Source organism: Rhinatrema bivittatum, chromosome 17 (assembly GCF_901001135.1).
Source record: "Rhinatrema bivittatum chromosome 17, aRhiBiv1.1, whole genome shotgun sequence".
NCBI classification, from domain to species: domain Eukaryota; kingdom Metazoa; phylum Chordata; class Amphibia; order Gymnophiona; family Rhinatrematidae; genus Rhinatrema; species Rhinatrema bivittatum.
Window position 1 is genome coordinate 3,086,586 of NC_042631.1, and position 25,515 is coordinate 3,112,100.

A 25,515-nucleotide genomic window follows, 5' to 3' on the forward strand; every position below is an offset into this window, starting at 1 on the left:
GCCACACCCCCACCAAGTTGATCCTCCCTATCATCGCGATATAATTTGTACCCTGATATAGCACTGTCCCATTGGTTATCCTCCTTCCACCAAGTCTCTGTGATGCCAATTATGTCAATCTCATCATTTGCTGCTAAACACTCTAACTCTCCCATCTTACTTCTTAGACTTCTGGCATTGGCATACAGACATTTCAAAGTGTGGTTTTTGTTTGTATTAACAACCTGCTTTTCAGGGATAATTTTGAAATCTTTACCTCAGATGATTTTTTACATATAGCCATATGGACTATGTTTGCTTTTAATGGAACCTCTCTGTTGGGATGCCCTAACTCTCCTGTTTCATTAGTATCCTTCAAGGATACATTTCTCCGAACCATGCACTGCTGAGTGACTGTCGGCTTTCCCCCTTGTTCTAGTTTAAAAGCTGCTCTATCATACATGGGACACTCAATGCAAAAGACTGGAAAGCCCCCCTCTTGCTGCTGGACTGCTGCCTTCATCTTAGTTTTATTGCATTCCTAGTTACGTTTAACACGTAGAAGCTGAGAAAAGATTTGTTGGCGTTGCAGCTTCCCTTCACGTCAGTAACACTCTCTGCCATATTACAGACAGGCCACCTTTTTATGCTTAGAAAAAAAAGATTCACATTTTTCTTTTAGAAATCTCTCAGTATTTATTATTTGCAGTTTTGCATTTTGTTCTTTTAGCATCAATAGTGAACATTTCTTTTCATAGAACATACACACCGAAATATTGACAGCAGTCTTACATTTCAAGGAGATAATGCACACAGCTCGATATTTCTTTTATACCCATGTTCCATTTCTCTACAACTCGCTGGTTAGAAACAGGAATATAGGGATGGGTCAGTCACATCTCATATACAAACAAGTACCACAATATAAAGCAAGGGTCCCAATGGAAAAACAAATGCTTAGACCAAATGCAACTAACTTGCCCTTTTCAAGCAAAGATTGACATTAAGCTAATACTGTATGACTCCACAATCTTCACTGGAACAGCCTCCCAACACAGATGACCAAGTCAAATACTAAGAGTTGGAGAGGGCCTAGGATCAGCATAGAGGATCCCTACTTGTGAAGAAGTACAGGGAAAGCCAGAGAGCAACTGGGATCTAAGGCATTGCAAATAGGGCAGACTAGATGGACCTCATTTTCCATCATACTCTCTGGATTTTATTACTCACCTGTCCAAACTTGAGCTCAAAGTGACTTACATTTAGGTACAAAAGGTAGGTCGCTGTCCCAGGGAGTTTACAATCTGAGAGAATGGAGGGTGAAGTGACTTGCCCAAAGTCACATCAGTGGGATTTAAAGCCCAGCTTTCTTGGTTCTCAGCCTCCTGGTCTAACTGCTAGGCTACTCCTCTGTTTCTTTGTGCCCGGTGCCCCCTCAAACCTGCTTCTAACACTAGCACAGCCATTTCAGGCTCCTTCCCATGCGTTCTCAGAATGTTATTAGCAGCCAATCTTAACTCCTGCTGGCCCCAGGAGCAGAACTTCCAAACGCTCTGCTTTGTTAGGGTTACCAAACAGTTCATCTAGTCCTGTTCGTATCCTACCATGCATACAGACTGTATTTTTAAATTCCTTAATAAAAGTACAAGTTCATGCATGTATTGTAGTAAAACTAGGACTGGTCTCCCAGCCCTCTCCTGGAGGTACATCTAGCCAGTTGGGTTTTCAGGATTACCACAATGAATATGCATGAGATACTTCTGCATACACTGATTCTCCAAATCTCTCTCATGCATTTTCATTGTGGATATGCTGAAAACCCAACCGCCTAGGTGTACCTCCAGGAGAGGGTTGTGAAAATTGTTTTATGTAATAGCTTAGGGGTGCAAACAAAATTCCAACTGCAAAAAAAGTTGACTCATTAATTATACCTGAGTTTAATCATTCACATATAGCAAAATACTTCTTACTTGCACAGGAGTGGTGAATTAAGCTTAAAGTAAAAGCTAGAATAGCTCAAAACCCTCTAGAATGGGAATTCAGTTTCTATCCTTGGACAGCTTGCGGCTAACAGAGCTCTCACCTGGACTGTTCCCTGGAGAAGGGTTTAAGTACAGAGGTGACTTACACTACTCCGAGATGCACAAGGTCAAACTAGGCCACGTCACCATGCTACTGCCCTTTCCCGCCAGAAATCTTCCCTTGCAGACACCTGAGAGAAATAAGAGGGGAAAGCCATGCTTGTTTTCTACAAAGCCTATTGTGGAGTAGCTGTGGCTCTGGAGATGATCACACCCAACCCGTTTTCTTCCTGTGTATCTGCTGTGCTTTGCAAAGACACAAACAGCAGCGAGTGTGTGCTGGAAAGAAGCCTTTGGTGCAATGGAAAATACTTAAAGGTGAACTTTAAAAGCCGGGCGCGTGCCAAAATCTGGAGATGTGCATGCATGTAGGACATGGTGCGCCCACCTGATTCTAAAAGCCACCCACATGCACAAAGAGAGTCCCAATGCGCAAAACTCACATCGCACAAAAACGTGGGAGAATGTGGGTGTGGGGAATGGGCGGGGCCAAGAGATTACGCACAGGCATCTATGCGCCTGGGCCTGCGCTCAGCTCCAGGGCGGTGTAGCTTTACTTCGGCTATGGAGGAAGTGTACATCTTACAAGTATTTCCAGGTTTCTAGGAGGGGTAACTGGAGGGAGTGCAGGCTAGGAGTTTGGTGGCCCTAGCTCTAGACTGGGCAAGCGCGTGGATGAACTGGTGAAACTGGTCATGGCATGGACACGTGCCTGCTAGGATTCCCTCAAACCCGACTTTACATGGCTGTGTGCGGACAAGCAGTGCACATATACGCACGCATGTGCTTGCATGTCATAAAACCGTCGTGTCTCTGGGTGCATGCTGACGCACCCGCTTGAAAATTACCGTCAAAAGACGGGCATGAATATTTAGGAAAAACATGTGCATAAACAGCAGCTGCTTTTTCCCCTTCTGAAAGGGCTTCTTCCTCGTCCTACTCAGGTCTGGCTTCAGACCAACAAGGATTTCACCCTACAGCCAGGCCCAACTGAGAGGCCATCAGCATCGTTTCAGGATCCTCAGCCTTGAACTGGAGAGGGGTGGCAGGAAGATAAGAGCAATGACGATGATGAAGGAGATGGAACGGCTCCCTTATAAAGAAAGGCCACACAGCTTGGAGAAGAGGCAACAGAGGCGATATGACAGAGGTTTATAAAATCATGAATGGCATGCAACGTGTAACTTGGGGACAGTTATTTTACCTGAACTAGGGGAAATCTGGTAGCAGATTTAAAACAAATTTAATACAGAATTTTTTTCCGTCAATGCACAACTAAGCTGTGGAATTTGTTGCCGGAAGATGTGGTCAAGGTTAATATTACAGCAAGATTTTGAAAAAGGAGTGGACCTTTTTCTGGAAGACAGATTCATTAGCAATTATTAGCCTGGTAAGCTTGGTGAATGCCAATTCCATACTTCTGGGAGTGAGCAACCAAGAATGGATTTCCCCATTAGAAGCTATCAGGTACCTCTCCACTATCAGAAACAGGAATCTGGGCTCCATGAAATGTTGGTCGCAGCCAGCATGGGGCTAATTAACCTTTAGTATGGAGCATGTTTCTTCCTCTGCGCGTGTGTGTGTGATGGTGGCTTACATACCATGCCACTCGATCCCATAATGTTTAAACCACAGGCACAGCAGGAGAATTCAACCTCCTGGTAAAATCAGGATACTGACCTTCTCAAGAGCCAAGCCTATCACTGGTCTAAGATGTCACTGTATCTGCATCTCCTGTGGCATGCACAGCCTCTTCCTACCCGAGCTGAGACCCCCATTCGGCAGTGCAGCACATGCATAACTGGCCCAAGGTTTAGTAATCTTTATACGGATGTAAAATTATTCTACACAAGAACAGTAGGCAGTGTAAGCATTTAAAAAAAAAAAAATTAAAAATCTTTTTTAAAAAATGTAACATCATTACCTTTGCTAAAATCTACACACAATGAGCAGCACCCATTGTCTGATATCTGATCCAACATTATTAAAATCTGCTAAAATCTTTAGCTCAATATAGGATCTGTGGCAAAACAAAGAATTAATAATTGTTGCTGCCACCGAGTATTTAACTATCAAAACAGAAATTAATAATTGTAATGGCCTTTTTTTTTCAAGTCCAGCAGAATCTCAGACAACTTCAACAAGGCGAGCCCCAGCCAGGTGAGGACTGAAGGGCAGAGTGGACATTTCTGCAGGGCCTGCAAACAGCCATGATGGCCCCGCACCTTGCAGAAAGACACAAACTTAGCAGGCGCCATTTGGGTTTTTAAGTTGCATGTTGCTCATATATTTTGGAAGACTCTCTGTGTATGTGGAAGGGCTGCCTCCTGTTTTATGAAGTTAGTTATTTGATTTATAGTCTGCCTTTCAGCCACGTCAAAGCGGCAAGTTTCAGAAACAAAGAAAAACAGTGGGTAGTTTATTCCAGTTACAAAACACCCTAGAACCCCCCCAAATGCTGTGCATTGAGTGTGTCCTGCCGACGCGTCAGTCTCTGGTGGGGTCACACTGTCTGTCTGATCCTGGAATTACGGGATTGCAGGAGAGCTTCACAAGCTGCCAATGTTCGGGAAGCTCTTCAGCTTCTCTGGAAAATCATCTTTGTACAGGACGGGGTCTGCGCGGTGCTCCACCACCTTCAGCGGCATGGTGCCAAAGACAGAGGCAAACTTGTTGATACATTCGGACCTGGGGAAGGAGGCAAAACCATTTCGTTTATTAAGAGTCAGACTCCATAGCCCTCTGGCACTTGAGCAACACTTGTGCTACAGAGTAGAAAGCTTTTCTCCACCCCCAGTTGTGCCCTCTCTTCCCCACGAGGTGTGCGAACTCACTCACAACTGCTCCCATACACTGCACCTTTCTACCTTAAACCGGTAAAATCATCAGTCAACAGCGTAAGACACATCTGATGATTTCTGGATGTAAAACCAAATGTGACAGAGGAAGGCTAAGCTCCCCTGGCCTTGAAAGAGGATAAAAGAAAAGAATCCCATAAGTTTTGTGACAAAAGCAGAACTTTCCTCCCTCATCTTATAAACAGCGGCTCTCACAGCGCTAAGGCAGAGGGAGGCTGCATATGGAAAAGTGCACGTAGGGACCGTCTCCTCCAGGGTGCCAGCTGTTCTTAAACCTGTACAGATCAGACAGCAGTCAGGAAAGTCTGCCACGCTGGGCAGTGTAATCAGAAAACTGAATGAAACGAACTGGGAAAATAAACAACTACAAAGCTTACAGCATCAACTGCTAATTTGACTTGAATCCTGGTGATGCATTTTAAATGATTTCTATACCTCCCTACTCTCCTGCATTAACAGCACTCACCTAAGAAGATACTGTCGGCTTATTGAAAAACAGTGATTTGCAGGTGACTAACCAGTAGAAGAGAGATTATTAGACTGGATGTTCAAAGCTTCCAAAAATGGGTGCGTCCAAACATAAGGGACTGGGTGTGTGCAGAGCCAAATAACTCTGGATAGTGAGGGGAAAAGGAATCTCAAGCAGATGTTGTCATGCATGCAGCACAGCCCCTCAAAAATGGCTGCATTTTCCTTAATTCATAAGAAATATGCCAGAGATTTACATCTCCAATTCACTGTACTACTGAGTCAGCTCATCCGCTTCATTAAGACACTGCAAATCAAGGAACTTCCAGTCATTTCATATCTGAACGCTCGGCATGCACAGACTTGATCGACAGGAATAAGTCAATCAATAAAACTGTCCGTTTGACATTGGCCTGATTAAAAAAAAAAATCCCAGCATCCAGAAAGCCCCGATAGATCACATTTCAAGGCTCCTCCTGATAAGGGAAGGATTTCTGCTTTTGCTGCCCTAGATACTGTTGTTCCCTGCTGGTCCCCTCTCTGACCTCAGACCCCCCTGGCCATCCCCCAGTCCTGCTCGACCTCTGCGTGCATCAGAAATCAGCGTTTGCACGTCGATGCAATAACGGCAAGCGAAAAACGGGCACCCGCTTCCCTAACGCGCGCCCATCCACCAGGCAAATGAGCCGCTGTATGAAAAAGGAGGCGCATGGGGAAATTGTGCGTCCCAGGTGCCTCCTCGGCAGCGAGCACCCAGGAGAGGTCAGGAAAATGAATACTCGTTAATCTGACCGCTGGCAAACATTTTTTGTTGTTGTTACTCCTTTCATTACATTCCTCCACGATATTAAGGCAGAGGAACTACAGAAAAGCAGTGTTTTTGGGGCTCCTCAAGACGCCTGCTCCGGGGCTGGCGTTAATTTCTGCGCATCGGGCGCACGTTCACTTTTTAAATAAGGGGGGAGGGGATAGCTAATACCTCATCAACGTGGCATTCACATGTGAGGAGCACTGGTTTGGAGGCGCATCCTGCCGCAGGGTAGCCCGAGCGCCCGACATTGCATCGGAGGCTGAGCCATGCACTCACAGGCCCCGCTGCCTCTGGGATTCTGCGTGCCCATGGCTTGGCCTGGGGGCGGGGGGAGACAGGAGAGGGGAAGGAGATTAGGAGCTGCAGAAACCTGGTCATTCCCGAGGTTGGGAAGTGCTGCTGGCCTGCTCATGAGGAGGAAGGCGTTCGGGGTGGCTGGGGGCCTGAGGTGTGAGTTACGTGCATAGTTTCAACCATTTATCAGGTCAGCTCACCTTGAAAGTACTCAGTAAGGTCTGCCTGTACAATTACTGGAGATCCAGATCCAAAATTAGACTAAAAGCACGACCAGGAAACATCTCCCAGGACTATTTTTATCATTAGCATTTAAATAGAAAGGAATGTGCTCTTTCCTAGCGCGGTGGAAAGTCCCTTCACCACCAAGCACAGCAGCACTGCGAGAGCCACCCTGCCGCTGTCACAATGCTTCACTGTTTATATCCACTGATTTTAAACTAAAATTAACTAGAAGGGGTTCCTACGCAAGTTAAGAACTGGCACATCCAATGTCTGTTTCTTTTCTATCTCAGAGCCAATTATACTGCTCGCTTATCTAAACAAACCTATTTGCTTCCTTTCTACAATTGGAAAACGTCATTTTATCTTGAAGGCTGATGAAACTGCACCAAAGCCAGAGAGAGAGAGAGTGCATTTTCTGCTCATTACTGTCGCCAGCTCCTGAATATAAGCAATGCCACTTTTGCAGACGTGTGATTTGTGGTCTTTTTGTTTTCTTGCTTTTATTTAAATTAAAATTCTATTTTGCAAGCACAAGAATTGGGGGTAGGGGGGATAAGCACGGAGAGAAAAATACGTTGAAGCCCATCTGCCATTTGATTGGCTAAAGAGTTTTCTAAGCTTTCTAAGGAAGATGCACACCTGGACAGAGGTTTCACTCACCTTTCAACCATGTGTGTCTGGTCCAGGGAGAGTCCGTCTATGGCCGTGCACTCTGGGCACTTGAACTTCTTCCGGGGGGTGACCTGTGGGGCAATAAATGGTCTGGCGTTAGCTCTGGATTTGACGAGCATGCCTGCACCATAAGCTGAGAATCGCTCTTTTCTCCTCCATGCATGCAGCTCCATCTGGCTGGCTTGGCTGAAAATTCACAGGGGCCCAATAAAAACGGCTGGAGGACTTTTTTCTTTTGCCTTCTGAAACTGGAAAGTGGTGGTGATGACAGGCTTCTTAATTCCTGTTTAATGACTGTTTTCTCACTGCCAAGGACCCTGTATAAACACCATTTGTTCTTGCGGCCATCAGGGTGGTGAAATATAGCTTCCCATACTTCACCGTTAACCTTAATCCAACAAACAGGCTCGTTGCGCTCTTTAGTTAATAGCCGACTGGCAGCGGATGTGCAGGACCAACAGCAGCAGACTGATCATTTTTCATATCACTCTTGTACTGGCCACAACGAATCAATTGCTGGCGGGGTTTTTTTGCCCAGGGCTCGGGTAACCTGATGACGGACAGAAGGGGCTCCCAACAACTGAATTAATGCCCCCTGGTATGTAAAGCCCACTTGCCGCAGACAGAATGTGAAATGAATGCTTGGAGGGAGAAGTTCAAAGCAGGAACGTGTGACTGTGGAATAATAGTAGGATTTAAAAAGTTGATTAAAAAATAATCTTACAATTTGCATTCCCAAGGGAGAATTTGTAATTAACATTCTTGGAATCAGCTGTTTTCTATTTTTGCTTGGCAAGACATTTGCAGTGGCTGTGCAGCTCGGTTCCTTTGCACAGTGAAGGTTCAGCAGACGACAGGGCACCTCAGCAGTGTGTTAATGCAGATCACCACAGGAGAGGGCCAGAAAGCAAAGCTGAAGCTGGTTTTACTCAGCTATCACAGGGATCGGGTTTAATAAGCTTTCTTTCCCCCCCATACACACAGCTTTTCTCAAAAGGCCTCACCTTAATAGGAGCTTTTCCAGTAACATTTGCCACCAGGAAATTCATGGCAATGTCCTCACAATTCATGTGGGCATCCACCCAGTTCTTGATATCTCCAGGCATTTTATAAGTGTACAGGTAGTTAAAATACTAAAGGAAGAAAGATGAAAGCACTGCTTAGGTACAAACATTTCTATGTAAAAAGCAAGAGCTGACAGAGCTGAAAGCTGCATTATATAGAGAGAGAGTAGCATCAGATAACGAAGAAAGGAACTTGACTTTCTCCCACTGAACTACATCTTTCAGTTACTTCTAGCTCCTACAAACCTCACTGGGTCACAACTTCTTAAAAGCATTTACACAATAAATTACTAAAATGAGACCTCTCTTATTCAAGCTGCTTGATAGAGAAAGCAAAGTTGCTTGCTTATAGCAGGGGCCGTCCCTCGACAGTAGGACAAATCGGCCGCACAGGTGTGCGATGTCATCTACTGGCACTGACCCGGAGCTCAGGAAAGAGCTGAACATGTGCACATCTCCTTCCCTTCATTACAGGCTACGCTGCAATTCTAGGGGACTGTGTGCATGATTTGTCTTCTTGTTACAGTTAAGCAATTTTGCTATTTTTGTGGACAAGCAGGACTATATCGGCAACATAAATAAGGAACTCCTAAACCGAGGGTTGCAAGGCCAAGATTTTATGACCTTGTCAGGATTGGGGTTGCAACCTGTGGTTCCTAAGAGGCTTGTGGGAGAGATGGAAGCGGCTTTTTAGTACTGCCTGGCCAAAAGCTTGCTGAGGCGCTTCCTCAAGGGACTAATGCAGTAGTGGTCAACTCTGGTCCTCAAGAGCCATAGACAGGCTTGGTTTGCAGGATCTCCACAATGAATATGCATGGAATAAATGTACATGCAAATCTATCTCATGCATATTCAATGTGGAGATCCTGTAAATCAGGCTGATTTGTGGCCACTAATGCTTAGTGAAGGTATGAACATAAGTCCAAGTAGCTGCTTTGCAGATTTCCATAGTGCAATGATGTGTTAAAGATGCTGCAGAAGGTCTAATCTGAGGTTGGCCTGATGTGAAATATTGGTAAGAGGTACAGTCTGAGATCCATGAAGACAGAGTCTGCTTTGTAGCTGAAAAACCTTGCTTTAGAGGGTTAAAGGGAATAAAAAGATGATTTCCTGAAGATTCCACTCTGTCCAAGCAGAACTAGAAGCTCTTCTACAGTCAAGAGTGTGCAGAGATTGTTTGATGGAGTTTTGGAAAGAAAATTAGGTTCCCAAATCCATTTCAATGGATTGATTCACATGAAATTGAGAAACCACCTTAGGTAAAATTTTGAGGAGAGTTCTCAAGATTATTCTGGTCTTTAAAATGTGCATGCAGGGATGGTGCAGTACCAGTGCTTGCATTTCATTTCCACGAGAAAAACTGTAAGTTAGCAGTAGCCAAGAACTCAAAGGGCTGCTTCATCAGTTGCACAAAACTGGTCAATGGGAGACTTGTGTACCAATCACGAGTGGAGACTGACCTACTGACGTGAGGTACTGGACCCTCAGATATTATCTTCTTAGGTAGCAGTGAACTTAAGTAATGCTTCGGTTTAAAATCCCTATAAGTTAGGGCATGTGGACAATTTCGGCTGCATGCAGAGCAAATCCAGAGTGGACATTTTGAAATCGCATTTCGGGCAATGCTTAAATGGCCTTTTACGCGATTTGATGAAGCCAAACTGAAGAGGAAAAAGCAAAAATAGCTACCACTATTTCTAAAGTATTTTTTAGGAATCTTGAAGAGAGCGTGAAAATATACGAATTACTAGGAGAAAAGTAAAAGGAAACTTGCATGCTCAGAAAAGATTTCCATGTCTTTCTGAACTCTGTAAAAGTGTGGTGCAGGTAGGTGCTGTCAGATGACATCGCTCATTTGTGTGGCTGATCTAGTCCTGCTTGCCCATGGAGAATAATTGTTCCAGCAATTACCTGTAAATCTGATGAATACAACACTTAACACTATCATTCAGAGTTTGAAGTATTACTCATAAGTAAATAAAAGCCTAAAATGAATATGAGGTTAACTCTCTCTCGCTCTCCAGAGCAGGCATGGCAGGCTTTGCTCAGTTACCTTATGATAGAAAGCTGCTCCAGTAAGCACCATGGACACCTCATTGGTCCATTCCGACTCGTATTTCCATTTGCCCATCTCATGGTCCCATAAATGCAGTCGTCCTGGATAACCCACCAACCTGTCTGGGAATTCACGCCACACCTGTATGATGACATTGAGAGGATCACCAACTTACTAATCCACAAGTGCAGGGAACTCTGCGTGAGGTAACCACAACCACCACAGCTGCCAGGGTGCTTCTCAGAGTCTTCAAAAATGTACTTATACAGGGGATTATACTACCCCCAAGGAATAATGCTAAGGAGGTGGTGCATATTCTAAGCAATCATTAAAAGCCTAGTGATTGTGTACCGAAGTCACAATTGGCCAGAGACAGAAAGAGAGCATAAATCTTCATATTCTAAAATTCAGCATGAATTTCATATTTGCTCAGCACTGCATGTCTAAGCAAGAATCTAATGAACGGACTTTGCAATCTGGCTCTAAATCAAGGACCCCATCACTGAGATAGTTGTAACTCCTCCAGTTAAGCTGAGAGTGGATTCCTATCTATTTTTAGCATACAAGCCAGCCAAAGTACTGAACTATCAATCTAGTGTACGGACACTAACTGGCAGTTCTGTTTATTTCTTCTCCCCATCGCCAAGCCCCGCTATAACAGCTGGCATTAGCTAATAACCACTCACTGCTGTCCATGGCTGCAGAGAGCACAAGGTTATTTCTGGTTTTGAATTTTACAGGAAGTCGACTCTCAGAAAAGATGTGGCTCTGCGTACACAAATGTAAGAGAAACCTGCTTTGCCGTTGCCCACTCTCCGAGGACGAGGAGAGCTCCTCCCTAAAAAAATCTAGATGTGTTAGTTAAGACAGTGGCACCGAAGTGAAGAGCTCGGGTTATGGAGAGACATGATCGCCTTTCGTTTTTCTCTGGATTCATTTAAGAACACCTTGAGCATATTCTGCATTTCAGATGCCTTCTCGTAGATACTCCAGGCAGAGCTGTTGCTGAAGTGTACAACAGACATCTTGCCTTTGACTTTGTTCCTGGCAGCTGGATACAATCAAGATACCATCCTTGTCACTTCATACATAACTCCCTAGCTGACAATAGGATCAAAACATAAGCAAACAAGAACAGGCTGGGCCATCATTAGCAAAACTCAAATTGGTTAACATGCTACTGGCCACATTAAATAGAGGTTGATTTACTGGGGGTCAAGGTTCACAATTACCATAATTTTTACTAGAAAAATGATGGCTAAATATATAGCATTTGCTACTGGACAATAATGAGGACTTTTTTTCCCCCCTTTCTGCTTATGTGGCTTTCTCCTCCAGCTCTCTGCATCCTACGCATGCTGCAGCAAGGCCTGGCTAGATGAAAGCGGGCTCAGTTGGGGTTTGAACTGGAAACTCTCAAGATTGGGGAGTAGCCCCATTTGATACATGAAAAGGCCTCTGCTAGCTAATGAAATCAGGGTGCTCTGTGTTGATCATTTTAATACAGTCTGGAAGGCCCAGAAGAGTATGAGGGAATTACTGGTTCAGTATGACACGCTAACTTGTTTAGCCACTACACAATTAAGCACTGGGTTTAGCAGAGGGGAGGAGCTAGGAATCTGCATTTGAGGCAAATCAGCCAGAAATACAACAAAACGACATGACGAGCCCACTCATGCCATTCAGGTCATCTTAGTTACAGCAATGGCTAACAGCATTAGAAAGCTAAATGTAAGCAGCTTAACATAGAAACATAGAAACATAGAAATGACGGCAGAAGAAGACCAAATGGCCCATCTAGTCTGCCCAGCAAGCTTCACACATATTTTCTCTCATACTTATCTGTTTCTCTTAGCTCTTGGTTCTATTTCCCTTCCATCCCCACCTTTAATGTAGAGAGCAGTGATGGAGCTGCATCCAAGTGAAATATCTAGCTTGATTAGTTTGGGGTAGTAGCCGCCGCAATAAGCAAGCTGCACCCATGCTTATTTGTTTTACCCAGACTATGTTATTAGCCCTTATTGGTTGTTTTTCTTCTCCCCTGCCGTTGAAGCAGGGAGCTATGCTGGATATGCGTGACGTATAAGTCTTCTCCCATGCCGTTGAAGCAGAGAGCCATGCTGGATGTGCATCGAAAGTGAAGTATCAGGCCCATTTGGTTTGGGGTAGTAACCGCCGTAACAAGCCAGCTACTCCCCGCTTTGTGAGTGCGAACCCTCTTTTCTTCTCCCCTGCCGTTGAATCAGAGAACTATGCTGTATATGCATTGAAAGTGAAGTATCAGGCTTATTTGATTTGGGGTAGTAACCGCCGTAACAAGCCAGCTACTCCCCTCTTTGTGAGTGTGAATCCTTTTTTCCACATTTCCTCTTGCTGTTGAAGCTTAGAGCGATGTTGGAGTCAAGCCTGTGTATGTTTATTTAATAAGGGTATTGACTCCAGGCAGTAGCCATCATTCTGGCGAGTCACCCACTCTTCATTGGCAGCCTCTTGACTTTATGGATCCACAGTGTTTATCCCACGCCCCTTTGAAGTCCTTCACAGTTCTGCATTTAATGGTGAAGAAGACTGCATTCCCAGTCTTCTTCACCATTAAATAGCATGACCTCCTGGATTTCTCTGCAAGCTTTTCCTCAGTTATAACTACAAGGCAGTTAAGAAAGGTCACTAAGGATTAGTGGATGCAAATAAGGCACCCTCAGTCTGGTGATTCAGTTATTGCCTGCATGCTCATACAGAGGCAAGTCAAGAGAGAAGGCAGGCAGTCTCCTTCAAAGCCACTAATGATGCTCTTACTGGGAGCCACCAGATACCCACCCACCCTCCGAGCCTGAACGTGATCTCTGGGCCAGTCTAAGACTCTTGCTGGGACTTTTTCTTTAGGGAAGAAGGTCTACAAGAAAGAAAGCTGCCAGTATATGCTAGAGAGACAAGGAAGCCATACAAAACACAAGGCTAAGGAAACAGCAGCACTCACATGGTCATGGAAACACTGTTGAAGCCACTGAAGTTCTCCCTCACACGTGTGGAGCTCCGGCATTGAAATCTGCTCCCTTTCCTGAAACTTTACTTTCAGACTCCAGGAAAAGACAACAAGGGATTTCCAGCAAATGCCCTGCCAGGAAAAACAAGCCTCCATCTCCCTACATTATATACTCAACTCAGGGGCAAGATGAATACCTGCCTGGGGCATTAAGCTGGAGTTATGCTGGATATGCACTTTCAATGCATATCCAGCATAACTCTCTGCTTCAACGGCAGAGGGAATGAAGAAAAGTAGATCTATATACAGACAACAACCAACAAGGTCTGAATTATTTAGTCTGGGTAAACAAATAAGCATGGGTATTAGCTTGCTTATTGCGGCGGTTACTACCCCTAACTAATTACATAGAAACATAGAAATGACGGCAGAAGAAGACCAAATGGCCCATCTAGTCTGCCCAATTAAGCTAGATATTTCACTTAGATGCAGTTCCAACACTGCTCTCTACATTAATGGTGGGGGTGGAAGGGAAATAGAATCAAAAGGTTACTAAGAGCCAAGAGTAACATAAGTATATGAGAGAAAAAAAAAGTGCAAAGCTTGCTGGGCAGACTGGATGGGCCCGTTTGGTCTTCTTCTGCCGTCATTTCTATGTTTCTATGTAAGAGAAGACAAATGGGGCAAACCACATGCTACCTGCCCCATATGATCCTTCCCACCCCTAGACATGCATGCACTCAAATGTGGGGGCAACCATAGGAGCCGCACAGCCATTCTGGAAGGGGGCTACATGTCACAGTGTTCCCTGCTAACGTCAGCCTCTCTCAGTGTAATCATTACCCACAAATGCACCAATGTTTCACCCAAGACTTCTCTTCCATTGCTGGCAGCCATTTATATTCACACTCTTTTTCCCTCAGCTGTTTATTTTTCTAAATTACAGAATCATCAGGGAGAGAATTAAATGGGGCAGAATAGACAGGAAAATCAAGTAGAGACCAGGCCTGTGGTTCCGACCGCTCTCACTTCCTATACTCCAGTTATGCAGGTATTTTAATGGTCCTAAAGAATGGATTGCTCTTTCTGACAGTATTGTGCTTGATGTACTAAACCACAACCATAAGTAGGGAAACAAAATGCTCAAGGCACTTGCCAAAAACACAGTAAAAGGAGGAACAAGTTCTTAAATCTTGTTCTGAAGACGTGATGTTTACAAATCCCCTTCGTAACCCTATATGCTGCTACCATTCCCCTAGGGACGCCATGCAAACCAGACTTGGTAACTCCATGGATGCTTTTCTAGTAAAATACACAAACAGATAAATACATCTTCACAGGCTGTGAACAATTCAAACATCTGGTGGCCAGCACAAGCTTGTGAAGCAAGGAAAGACACCAAGGGCCAAAGAAAATTAGTCTACAGTGAAAAAGGAAGACACCCAATTTCTGACACTACAAAACCAAACTGGAGATTAAGTCCATTTCTCTATCAGAGATTCCTAGCAGAATTTCCCATTCAGGTAACAAGCAGGCGATAGGACTACAAAATGATATTATAAAGCAAAACATGATGAAAAAGAGGAATCAAGATGGCGGTGTGACACAGACTGTTTGCTGCTCCAAATTTTCCTCTGATTTACCTCCAAAAATGCCAAAGTATAAAGAAAAGGTTTGGGTGGGAAAACTCAATTATAAAATCTTTTTCCTCCCTGTTAATTGTGGAGGAAGTGTTCAGAATACTTATCTAGTTTCCTTCAATATTGCCGATAATTTGTCAGAATTTTTAGAAACTTCAGAGATTGAGGTGTTTGAGCGTTCCACTTTATTAGTTTTCTTTATTTGCAAGCATGAAGTAGTGAAGTTATGAGGAGATTCTTTCAAAATCTATCCTCTTTTTCTGGGTCAGATGATTCATGTATTTCCTTATTTTGCTCGGTCCACGCAGGAAAGGCAAAAAAATGTTATTGTCTTAAGATCCAAAGCTACCTCTTTGGGTTTTTCTTTTGTTCTGAATTTAAAATATTGATGAAACGCCAATTCCTTATCTGACTCAAGAACAAAGGAAATAATTAAAGCTCTTCTGGATTCAATCAGATCTTGAGAGTCTTGAAGAAACTATGTAAGATCATGGCTATTTGGAGGAGGAGAGATAATAGGGAAACCTGTTCATTGATAGGCTGATTATCTTTCCCATCTATCTGGAATATAACAGAGGTCTGAAAGGCCTTCTCAGTTGAAAATTGTAATATAGCCACAGCATCTCTGAAATAACTCTAACCCAGACAACCAGCGAGTTTTTGGAAAATTAATAAGTCTTAGGTTCTTAGACCTAGACTTATTTTCCATCAGCTGAACTTTGTAATGTAAGCTTGAATTATCCTTTATCATGGCCATTTCAGAAGCCTGTCTCTCCAAAATAGCTGAAGCTTGTGTCGTGGTAGTAGCTTCAATGTTATCAATATGTTGATCTCAGTCATTTTTAGAGAAGTGTCTGCAGAAAATTTAGAAAACTGTAGAATATGCTGAGAAAGAGCTAGCTCCATTTGTAAAATCTGTCTTCAGATGTCTCAACAAAATTTCTCTCGGGTCAGAAATATCTTCAGAGGGCACTATCGGAAAAGAAGCTTGAGTCACAGAAACCGGCTGAGGAATAGGGAGTTTAGAAACTTCAGAAAATCATTCAGAAACAAGAGCAAGATCATGAGATCCAATTCTGTTCAACATAGATGGAGACTGAGTGGAAGACCGAAGTGGAATAACTTGCTCAAAGGGCTCAGTTGGTAAATTCCTGATGCTTTCTTTGGGGACTCCATGCCAACATTAGAGCCCATCTCACCCAGTTCCAAATGTGAACACTGGGGTATTGCTGGTGGTGGACAATCCTCCGGACTCAATAAAGCAACTGAGGAATCTTGAGAGGCATTAATATCAAGATTAAAATGAATTAAATGTGAGTCCATCGGACCACTCACATGAGTCAAGAGCCATTGAGGGAAAAATAATCTTTTCCTTTCTTTTCCTGCCCATGCAGATCTGGGGAAAAACAGAGAGAAGGAGCATGCCCCCATTTGGTGCTCTGGTCTTACAGGGGAAATTGGCATGTCTTTGATGTTGGCAGCACTGCTCTCCAATCCTACTGCTCTGTCTCACCGGTCATGGCAAGCCACAGACAACCTTCACAGCTGGGAATCCCCTCTCTCCACCGTTGGCTTTCTGGTCTTCTGGGGGAAATTGGTACTTCTTTGATGAAGTCTGTACTGCTCTCCAATCCCATCGCTCTCTCTCTCACTGGTCAGGGCAAGCCACGGACCTCCTTAACAAGCTGGGAATCCCCTCTCACCATCTCCTCACACCACCGCTGGTGCTCTGGTCTTATGGGGAAACTGGTACTTCTTTGATTATGACGCTGCTCTCCAATCCCACTGCTCTCTTCGCAAATGGGAATCCCCCTTTTTTTGTCCTACAGTCTTCTTGCAAATGTATTATTAAGGATCGTGAAAATTGTTTTGTCTTTTTTCTTCCTGAACAATTAAGGTCGTTAGATTCCAGAAGTGTACTGACAATGTTCGCTGACCTTTAGTAGGAGGCATTTATAGCTCCATGTACTGATGGTTCTGTGTTTTTCACATTAAGACTATTGCTATTTTGTTGTTTTATTTTCCTGTAATACTCCCATAATTTACTGTTTCCCCCTTTGAATGTTTCCTTATAGAGGTGACATATGTTATTCTATATTTGCCTAGAGATTGTTTTTGTTTTCTTATTTTATGGTAATGCCTATTCTATGTTCTTTTTTCTGTATGCAAATGAATTTTGCTTTGAATATAATTACAATTCAATAAATATAAAGTTAAAAAAATAAAAAATATAAAGCAAAACACAGATTGTTGCATTAGCTGAATAAGGAAAAAAAAAAAGGTTTGCCCTCAGCATGGATAGTAATAGCCAGAGATAATGTTGCCATCAGCCTTCAGGTCTGGACAATATACACTTCCTCCATAAAGGAATAGATATACTCTATATACAGATATATTTGTTTGAACTTTGTATTTAAACAAAATTCCAAGAAATTAAGTCTTGTTAAGAAGTAACAGATTCATGGAAAATTTAACATAAAGGAAAAACAAGTAATAACCCTTAAACATCCAAGAATAACTGACCAATCCCACTAAGGTCCACCATAAATGGGAGAAATAATCCAAAAAGTAAAAAGGCAAAACTGGAAGAAACGAGACAAAATCTCCCAGCCTCTAACTAAGGAGGTAAGGATAAACAGATACTATTGTTATTTATTTATTTGTTCAGTTTTATATACCGTCATTCAGTGCAGCCATCATAGCGTTTATCCCTCAGTTGTAACGCTGTCCCCAGATAGAATCACTGAGCTGGAACTCAGAACTAGGTGATCACCAAGAAAAGGCTCAAAGAATCTCTCCATGTTTTTATATTTATCACAATTTGCATGGGAATTTCAGGAAAAATAAAGCTCCAATCTGCCTCACCCTAAGGCACAGCAACATTTGCCTCCTTTTCTTTCGAGTGGCTTTCTCCGAGTCGGAAAAAGTGAGAGCTTTCTCCAAACAGCTCTTCCTTATCTTTAAAAAAAAGGTCTCAGGATTCAGTCCTGGCCTGGCGTGAGGACAACATTCACAATTCGAACTGCTGGAGTCACCAAAGTTCCTACATACGGTAACTCTTGAGAAAAGCTGCAAGATGAAGACTTGTCAGAAGAGAGTGGAGAGCGTTCATGTTTACCTCCAATGTTATGCTCTCTTTTAAATGAAGGAATCAGAGGTAAAGCCTTGTGATAATTTTCAGTTTCCAATAAATATTTTTAAACATTTCCCCCAGGGGAGACTTTCTCAGATCCAGGAAATAAATCAAGCCCAAGTTTTTATGTTGGGGAGCATCAGATTGGAGAGATGTATTATGCGCGATCAGAAAGCTTCATCTTCCTGAATGCTCCCAATGCTAACCTGCACAGTCTCCAGTCTGCTTGAAGAGAAACCTTGGCAGTAAGCAACGTAATCAGGGAAGACAGCTGAACAAACATTCAAGGGCCAACCATATAGAAATCTGAGTGCATGTTTGGCGAGACTAAATCACTGTCCACATTCACATTATGCACTGCTGATGGCCAGAGGCGCTCTTCTCCACTGATAACACTTAGCTTGATGTTGTGCATGCTCAAAGCACAACCTGGAAAAGGAAATTTGAAAACACCGACAGCCACTACTTTTGGGGAAATCTTTTTAAAATTCCAATCTGTTATTAAATTACTTTAGCACAAAAGTATCTTAAAATGTTTTCAAAGTTTAGGATTTTATTGACGTGGGGGGTGGGAGGAAGGGGTTCTACTCCCTTACATTTTTCACTGAATCATCAAAGAACCAGTTCTTCGGCAATTTATACATCGATGGAAGCTGTGACCCAAGAGTTTCAAGAAAAACAGATTTTTATGAAGAACCTTTGAGCAAGGATTGCGAGTTAACACAGAAATGCAGTCAGAATCCTAACTAGGCTGGTGTTCTCTAAAGCATGGGGGAAAAGGTTTCTCTCTCACAATGCGATTGCCCAGTTTAATCATACAAGAGTCTTGTTTGGCTGTGGAATGAAATTTAATCACTCAAGTACTAAGAGCTTGACTGGTTACTAATCATATCACAAGCAAAGTTTAAAAGATGCTCATGGGGATAGGGAAATCCCCTCAGTACCTGAATGTAAACCGATGTGATATCTCAGATCCAATGCCGGGATATACAAAGAATAAATAAATAAATGTTCCTGCTCGCTCCTTGCAATGATTTAGGCATTCACTTTTGAGCCCAACGTTTTCTGTTAGTGCACTTTTATTTTTAGGACGTTAGTAAAAGCCACAGTAACTAGCACAAGGGGGAGCTGGTACAGATTTAGTTTCAAGGCAGCTCAGTGGGGGAACTCTGTTTTCTTTCTACACACAAAACTGGTACCCACCTGACAATTTCCTTCTTGCACCAGATGCTTATTTTCAGAGGAACAAACCCCTCCTACACCAGTACTGAAATTCCTTGTGTTTATCTACTGTCGACTCTTGCATATGTTTCAAATGACCCTAAGCATTGGCTGCCAATTAAACAGCGGGTACAATTTAAGCTTTTAAGGTATTAAAAGGCAACGGTCCACAGTATCTGAAGCATCTATTACACTGCTATGTGCCAAGTAGAGAGTTACGGTCCTCTGATCATATACTATTGGCAAGCCCTGCACTTAGGATTGTCCGTTTGACCGTTGGCCGAAGTCAGGCTTTTTTTCCTGGTGGCTCCTGTAACTTGGAATATTCTTCCAGAAGCATTGCAGAAAATGAATGATTTGTCAACATTTAGATAGCTTCTTAAGCTTTTCTTTTGCATGAGGCATACAATTTCAGCTGTTAAAGTCTTGTGCTATCTGAATAGTCATCGATATTTTATGTTTTGTTAGTTTTATGTATATTGTATTTTAATTTGATCTGTAGTTTTATTTTGTGTGCACTGTACTTTGCCTAGCACAATTTGTCTGTTATAGGCAGATGATAAATATTTTAATTAATAAAAAAAAACCAGTTCAGGATGCTTGGTTAGATTAGCTTTAAAAAGTTAGCACCAACAAAAATATTGCTTTTAAACTGGTTACCATACATCCTGATTCAAACTTTCCCTTGTGTGATAGATCAGATCATCAACTAGATACATGTAAAGAAGAGGGGCTTTTAGTTAAAAAAGAAGGGTTTAGAACTGTAATAAGAACAGGTCTGTTTTTCAACTTAAAGAAACCAATATAGAACAGTAAATTCTAAGAAAGAATTAGTTATAACAAATAATTGCTTTTCTCGTACACCTTAGACATTTATTCATCAAAATTACCAAAACTATATATGAAACCTCACAAATCTGTTGAAAAGAGCCCAAAGCATTAATAGATATACCCAACCCACTCAATCAACTCACATCTCTCTTGGATCATCTCACAAACCCCACCAAAAAACATCTAAAACTGTCAATGTGCACTATAAGTCCATGGCCACAATGCCTGGAAGTCTTCAGTGCTCAAGGCAAAAATATAACGTTCTAGAACATGCAAAGTCTCTATTCCCGATTCTATGCACGTCCTCTGTTAATTGCTAAGCGCTTTTACTTAACGTGTATCGATCCACTGCACAGTCCAACATCCATCCAAAGAGCTCACTGATAAAAGAAGCTCAAAACCATACAGCCACTTTCCAAGCAGTTGTGGATCCTGAAGGCAGCGATTCACAAACCCTCAGGATGGATGGACAATATTCAAAGTCGCACCAACCCGCAGTGCAAATACTGAAAACAGTATAGTTATAAATCTCTCTCTCTCTGTCCAGCCAAATCATTGGAGTGGCAGAACTCCTTTCTCCTGATGCTGCTGCGTTTCAGCATCGCCATCTTACTTGTCAGGTACAACAATGGTCTATTTCGTCCCTCAGTGATTCAGCAGTGGGCAAACGTTGCAGAGTCACTTTCTTTTGGCCTTAAAATGTAAGTTCTTGTGCTTTTGTACAAGGCACTATCTTAAGCATTCTGAATTAGAAGAGGCAAAATGTATGCTGCCCCCCTCCCACAAAGGTTCATGTGAATAAAATGAGAAGCTTGGGAGTGAGTGCCAAGGTAGCGACATGGACTACAAACTGGTTGACTGATAGGAGACTGTGAGCAACGGTAAATGGAACCTACTCGGAAGAGAGAACCGTGTTAAGTGCTTCAACAGCAGGGGGTAAAGGGGAGTTGGATTCAACCAACAAGGGCCCCAACCTTTGCGGTCTGGGGAACTGATAAGCATAGGGGTAAGTAGCTGGTGCGGCACTTACTACTCTCAACCAATAAGCCTTGATACTTTTGATGCAACTGAAACATTGCTCTCTACCTCAACGGCAAGGGGAATTTGGATTCAGACAATAACCAATGGACTGTGGAACTGATGCACAGACATGAGAGGCAAAACACAGGACTGCTTCTATGGCCAAGTCCATAAGCAAAGCACAACAAGCAGCACTGTCTGACGTTTCAAAAAGGCTCATCACCCAGTAAAAATGTTGCTGGCAGTACAATTTTATGGGTTATCATAAGGCTTGGGGATAAACTGCACGGAGCAGCAGGTAGCAACTGCTACCTGGGATAACCTGCATGGTGCGGCAAATGCTAGCATAAGAAGCTTGCTGGGAAGACTGGATGGGAGATTTGGGGCCTTTTCTGCCTTCATTTCTATGTTGCTATGACTATCAGGTCTTCAGTCTCATCTTATGCTGTAGCTCATCTTCATTTAGGAGGTAGAACTTCTTCCATCATGTCTGGCACATAATAAACCTTTTGATGGATCTTTGATGGATCTAATGAGCTGGTTAGGACTCGTGTGTAGTCTTTTGCCTTTCAGCACCAGCCATTGTGTTGAGGAGCTACTGCAGCGAGGTCTGTGACTAACAGGCTCCGGGATGTTCGCGCTCTTTTCCCAGGCTCAGCCTTGCTAAGTCTCCTACTTATCTTCTGCACTTCCATTTCTCCATCACCTCAAATATGCTAAGTAAACCAGAGTCTGATGAGACATGGTGTATTTTATATGTTATGACGAACTACAAATAATATATTGAAATGATTTGATTCAAAAGAGACAAAAACACAGCAAATACATTGATGAAAAAATGAACCCAGAAAAAAAAAACCTATTTAACTCCCAAACCTTTAGAAGGGAATCCGATACAGAAAAATGAATAGATCAAAATTCAAACTAATCAGGAAAATAGAACAATCACCAGAAGGTATAAGCCAAAAGCACTAACAATGGGTGTGAGCTTGGGCAAGTCACTTTACCCTCCATTCCCTCAGATACAAACGTAGACCGTGAGCCCTGTGGGGGGGGGGACTGGGAAATACCTCCAGCAGCTGAATGTAATCCACTTCAAAGTGCCAACAAGAGAACATAAATCAACAAATTCATGTCTTCATACCCTTGCCCACTTTTGACATTCTGCCTAAAAATTATAAATCAAAATGTGATAAAGTTGGAGTCTATTTCACTGATCTAAATAACATACTCTACACTTTCATCACTAAAGAACAATTATAGAAATACTCCAAAAGTAAATAAGAATAAAAAAATTCAAAAAGGTCCCAAGTGCATAAGTCTCCACACCCTTTGTCACAGCAAACCCAAAAAATTGCCTTAAGGCGGCCCATAATAAGTTCAATAGAGGCCGCCTGTGTCCAGTCACAGGAAAGAGCCCAAGCAATTGAGGAAACAGGTTAAGTATCCCCCTCTCATGACCCATCTCTGCCAGCTCGTGCAATGATTCACTCCTCAAGACCCAGTGCCCGAACGGTCTCCTGTTTCAGCTGAAATGCCCCTCCCCTCCTACGAGGGCTGCAGAAGCCCCCACTCCAGTTCCCTGGAGAACAGATCAATCCGATGAGCTGAGCCAGGGACTCCCTCGCTCTCCTTCTGTGTTTAACCTAGAAGAGCTTTTCTATGAATTGACTGTAATCTGCCTTGAGACCAGCTTGGTTAAGGCAGGATATGAAATATGTATAAATAAAATAAATAACTATCAGGAAATCATAGCCTGCAAGGGGGAAAATTCAACGAACTGGCACAAAAGCCCTGGGTACTTGCTGTTAGTGCCTTGGCATCATCGCCAATCCTCCCTGCATTCTGCTCTTATCTTTTTTTTTTTTTTTTTTTTGGTTTTAAATATTTTATTGCTCAATTTAGCATCAATACAAAATATGGAACATGTTGACAGAACATTTTGTATGTAAATAACATCATATAACACCGGTATGTGTACAACAATAAAAACTTATGATAACTTCAAATATCTGTGAATAGTACTGTGTGTGTGTAAAGTCTTATTACTAAACACCGGAATACTCAGCACCAAAATAGGGACCTGAATCCCTCCCCTCACCCCCCTCCCCCCTATCGGCTAAGAAGATGTAGGAGATAATACATAGGTGAGATTTAATCGCTAGCAAATAGATCCTAAGATATCCCTTAACAAGGTAAAGTGTACATTAAGCTAAACCTCCCGAATGAGTGGTGAAAATAAAGAGGCAGCTAATAGCATAGTCGCTTGACATTTCCCACAACAACATTTAGACATTATCAAGACTTCCCAGCCCCTTCTTCCACTCATAGTATTTATGCCAAGAGCAGCGATGATAGCTTATTCATGTTAGGTTCAATCAGTAAGTTCAATGCTATAACCACCATGTGAAAACCAAATGTGGAGGAAAGCAATTTAATGGCAGGGGACTGCTTCACTGCTAGGATGAGAAATATTATTCTACTCGATTCAAAACTTGTATTTTTAGTCTCTATCATCATAACTCTGCAAATGTTTTCCATATCCTCCCCATATACTATCATCATATGCTATAGTAATGGGGCTAATTCAGAGACATAAGCACGAACAAGATTTGCAACAAGCACATGTGGCTCATGCCATACATAGGATAATACGCTTAGGCTAACTAGCAGGTTTGTCATGAGACCTGTACATTGCCCCCAAGGATGTGAATGCTACTTTAACACTTAGTCCAATCAAGCAACCCCAACAGGAACCCATTTCATTATTCTAGTAGACAGAGGTATCCACAAGAATTAGCTCACTGTAAACAAAAAAGTATTTTACAGAACAGGACATTTTGTAGCAAACTAGCATTAATTCAGCCAATTGGACCCTAGTTTTGATGTCATAAATAATGTCTTTGGATTGGGTACCATGGAACAACATCTATTTTATGTTCTCTCAATAGGGTCAATCAAAAACAATTCCAACAAACTAATTTTCAGTTTTTATAGTTGTATTACTTCATTCTGTTGAAAATATGGATTTGACATTGCCGTTTGTAAGCACAGCATCACTGGTAAAGCTCCAATTCCTCTGCTGGTGTTTTTCTTCCTCATGCAGATACAGACAATGCCTAAAAATGGTTCTGAGAAACGGCACATAGAGATGGACCTGGTCACAACTGAACAATTTGGCTGTTTCTAAAGGTAAGACAAGAGCTCCCTTTCCACAAGATTCCCTACAAACGAATCAAGAATGAGCTCAGTGAGTATCAACCTCCCATCACTTTATATTCTTGCAAGACATTACATCTAAAAAGATGTCGTATTGCTTATCGTAAATTGGCCCTTGGGACAGGAAGCTCCCATTCGCGCTGGCATGGGGTTTCCTCTGCTGTTATTAGATGCTATTACTTGGTGATCTGTTACCCTTAGGAATAACTTCACAATTTCTCTTCTCAGTCATGTACATTTTGGGAACAGGTGAACACACATGCCAATGTGGCTAACAGAGGTTGAGCTAAGGTGAAGATGTTTAGTTTGATACGACCCCAGTAGTCTCTGCTTGTTTGAAAGAAAATATTAAATAATATATATATTTTTCAAGCCTGATAAAAGCAGGATTACAATGTGCAGAAAGTTCTGGGACAGTACTAGAAGAGCAAAACTTGGAAATCAGGTCTCAAAGTGATGGGAACCTAAAAGACATTTCCTCTCCTCAATACAATTTAAGAAGGACCTGGGGACATAATTAGACATAAAGCATACATTGCACCTTATAGTACCTTATATTAGCCTTGCAAACGGCCGCAGGACCATGATGTACAAAGATGGGCTGTGGCATTCTGGGGCAATATTTTGTAGTGGACTTGTCACAATGGGATGGCTCTGCTTGCAAACAAATACATCTTCCCTTAGGAGTAGAGCTAGTGCAAGGACTTCTATGACCAAAAGCAAGTCCCTTTTCCCCTTCCACTGTAATCAGCGAGTTGATTGTAAGTGACCTCCTTCACCTCTGCACAATCCCTGGTCCTTCCCCAACAGAAGCAGGACCTCCAACAGAATCTCGCACAGTACGGCTGCCAAGTCACACACTCAACCCTCAACCTTTATTCTCATTTTGCAAATAAAAACAAAGTAGGAAAGCTGTACACTCAGAGTGTAGCCAGAAGAGTACAGCCTTCTGGTTTTTTT

The 25,515-nt window shown here is 42.6% G+C and overlaps 1 protein-coding gene across 2 annotated transcripts in view; it reads right to left on the reverse strand.

Annotated features, from left to right (window-relative positions):
• Positions 1-656: 656 nt before the first annotated feature.
• EXT2 (exostosin glycosyltransferase 2) overlaps positions 657-25,515 on the reverse strand; it is an 85,638-nt gene continuing 60,779 nt past the window's right edge. For both annotated transcript variants that reach the window (XM_029582929.1, XM_029582928.1), the window contains exons 11-14: positions 10,506-10,649; positions 8,393-8,521; positions 7,377-7,459; positions 657-4,748 (exon numbers count right to left, since the gene is read on the reverse strand). In XM_029582929.1, the coding sequence (XP_029438789.1) occupies positions 4,610-4,748; positions 7,377-7,459; positions 8,393-8,521; positions 10,506-10,649 (495 nt within the window). In that variant the 3' untranslated portion in view covers positions 657-4,609. The remainder of the gene's footprint in view (positions 4,749-7,376; positions 7,460-8,392; positions 8,522-10,505; positions 10,650-25,515) is intronic.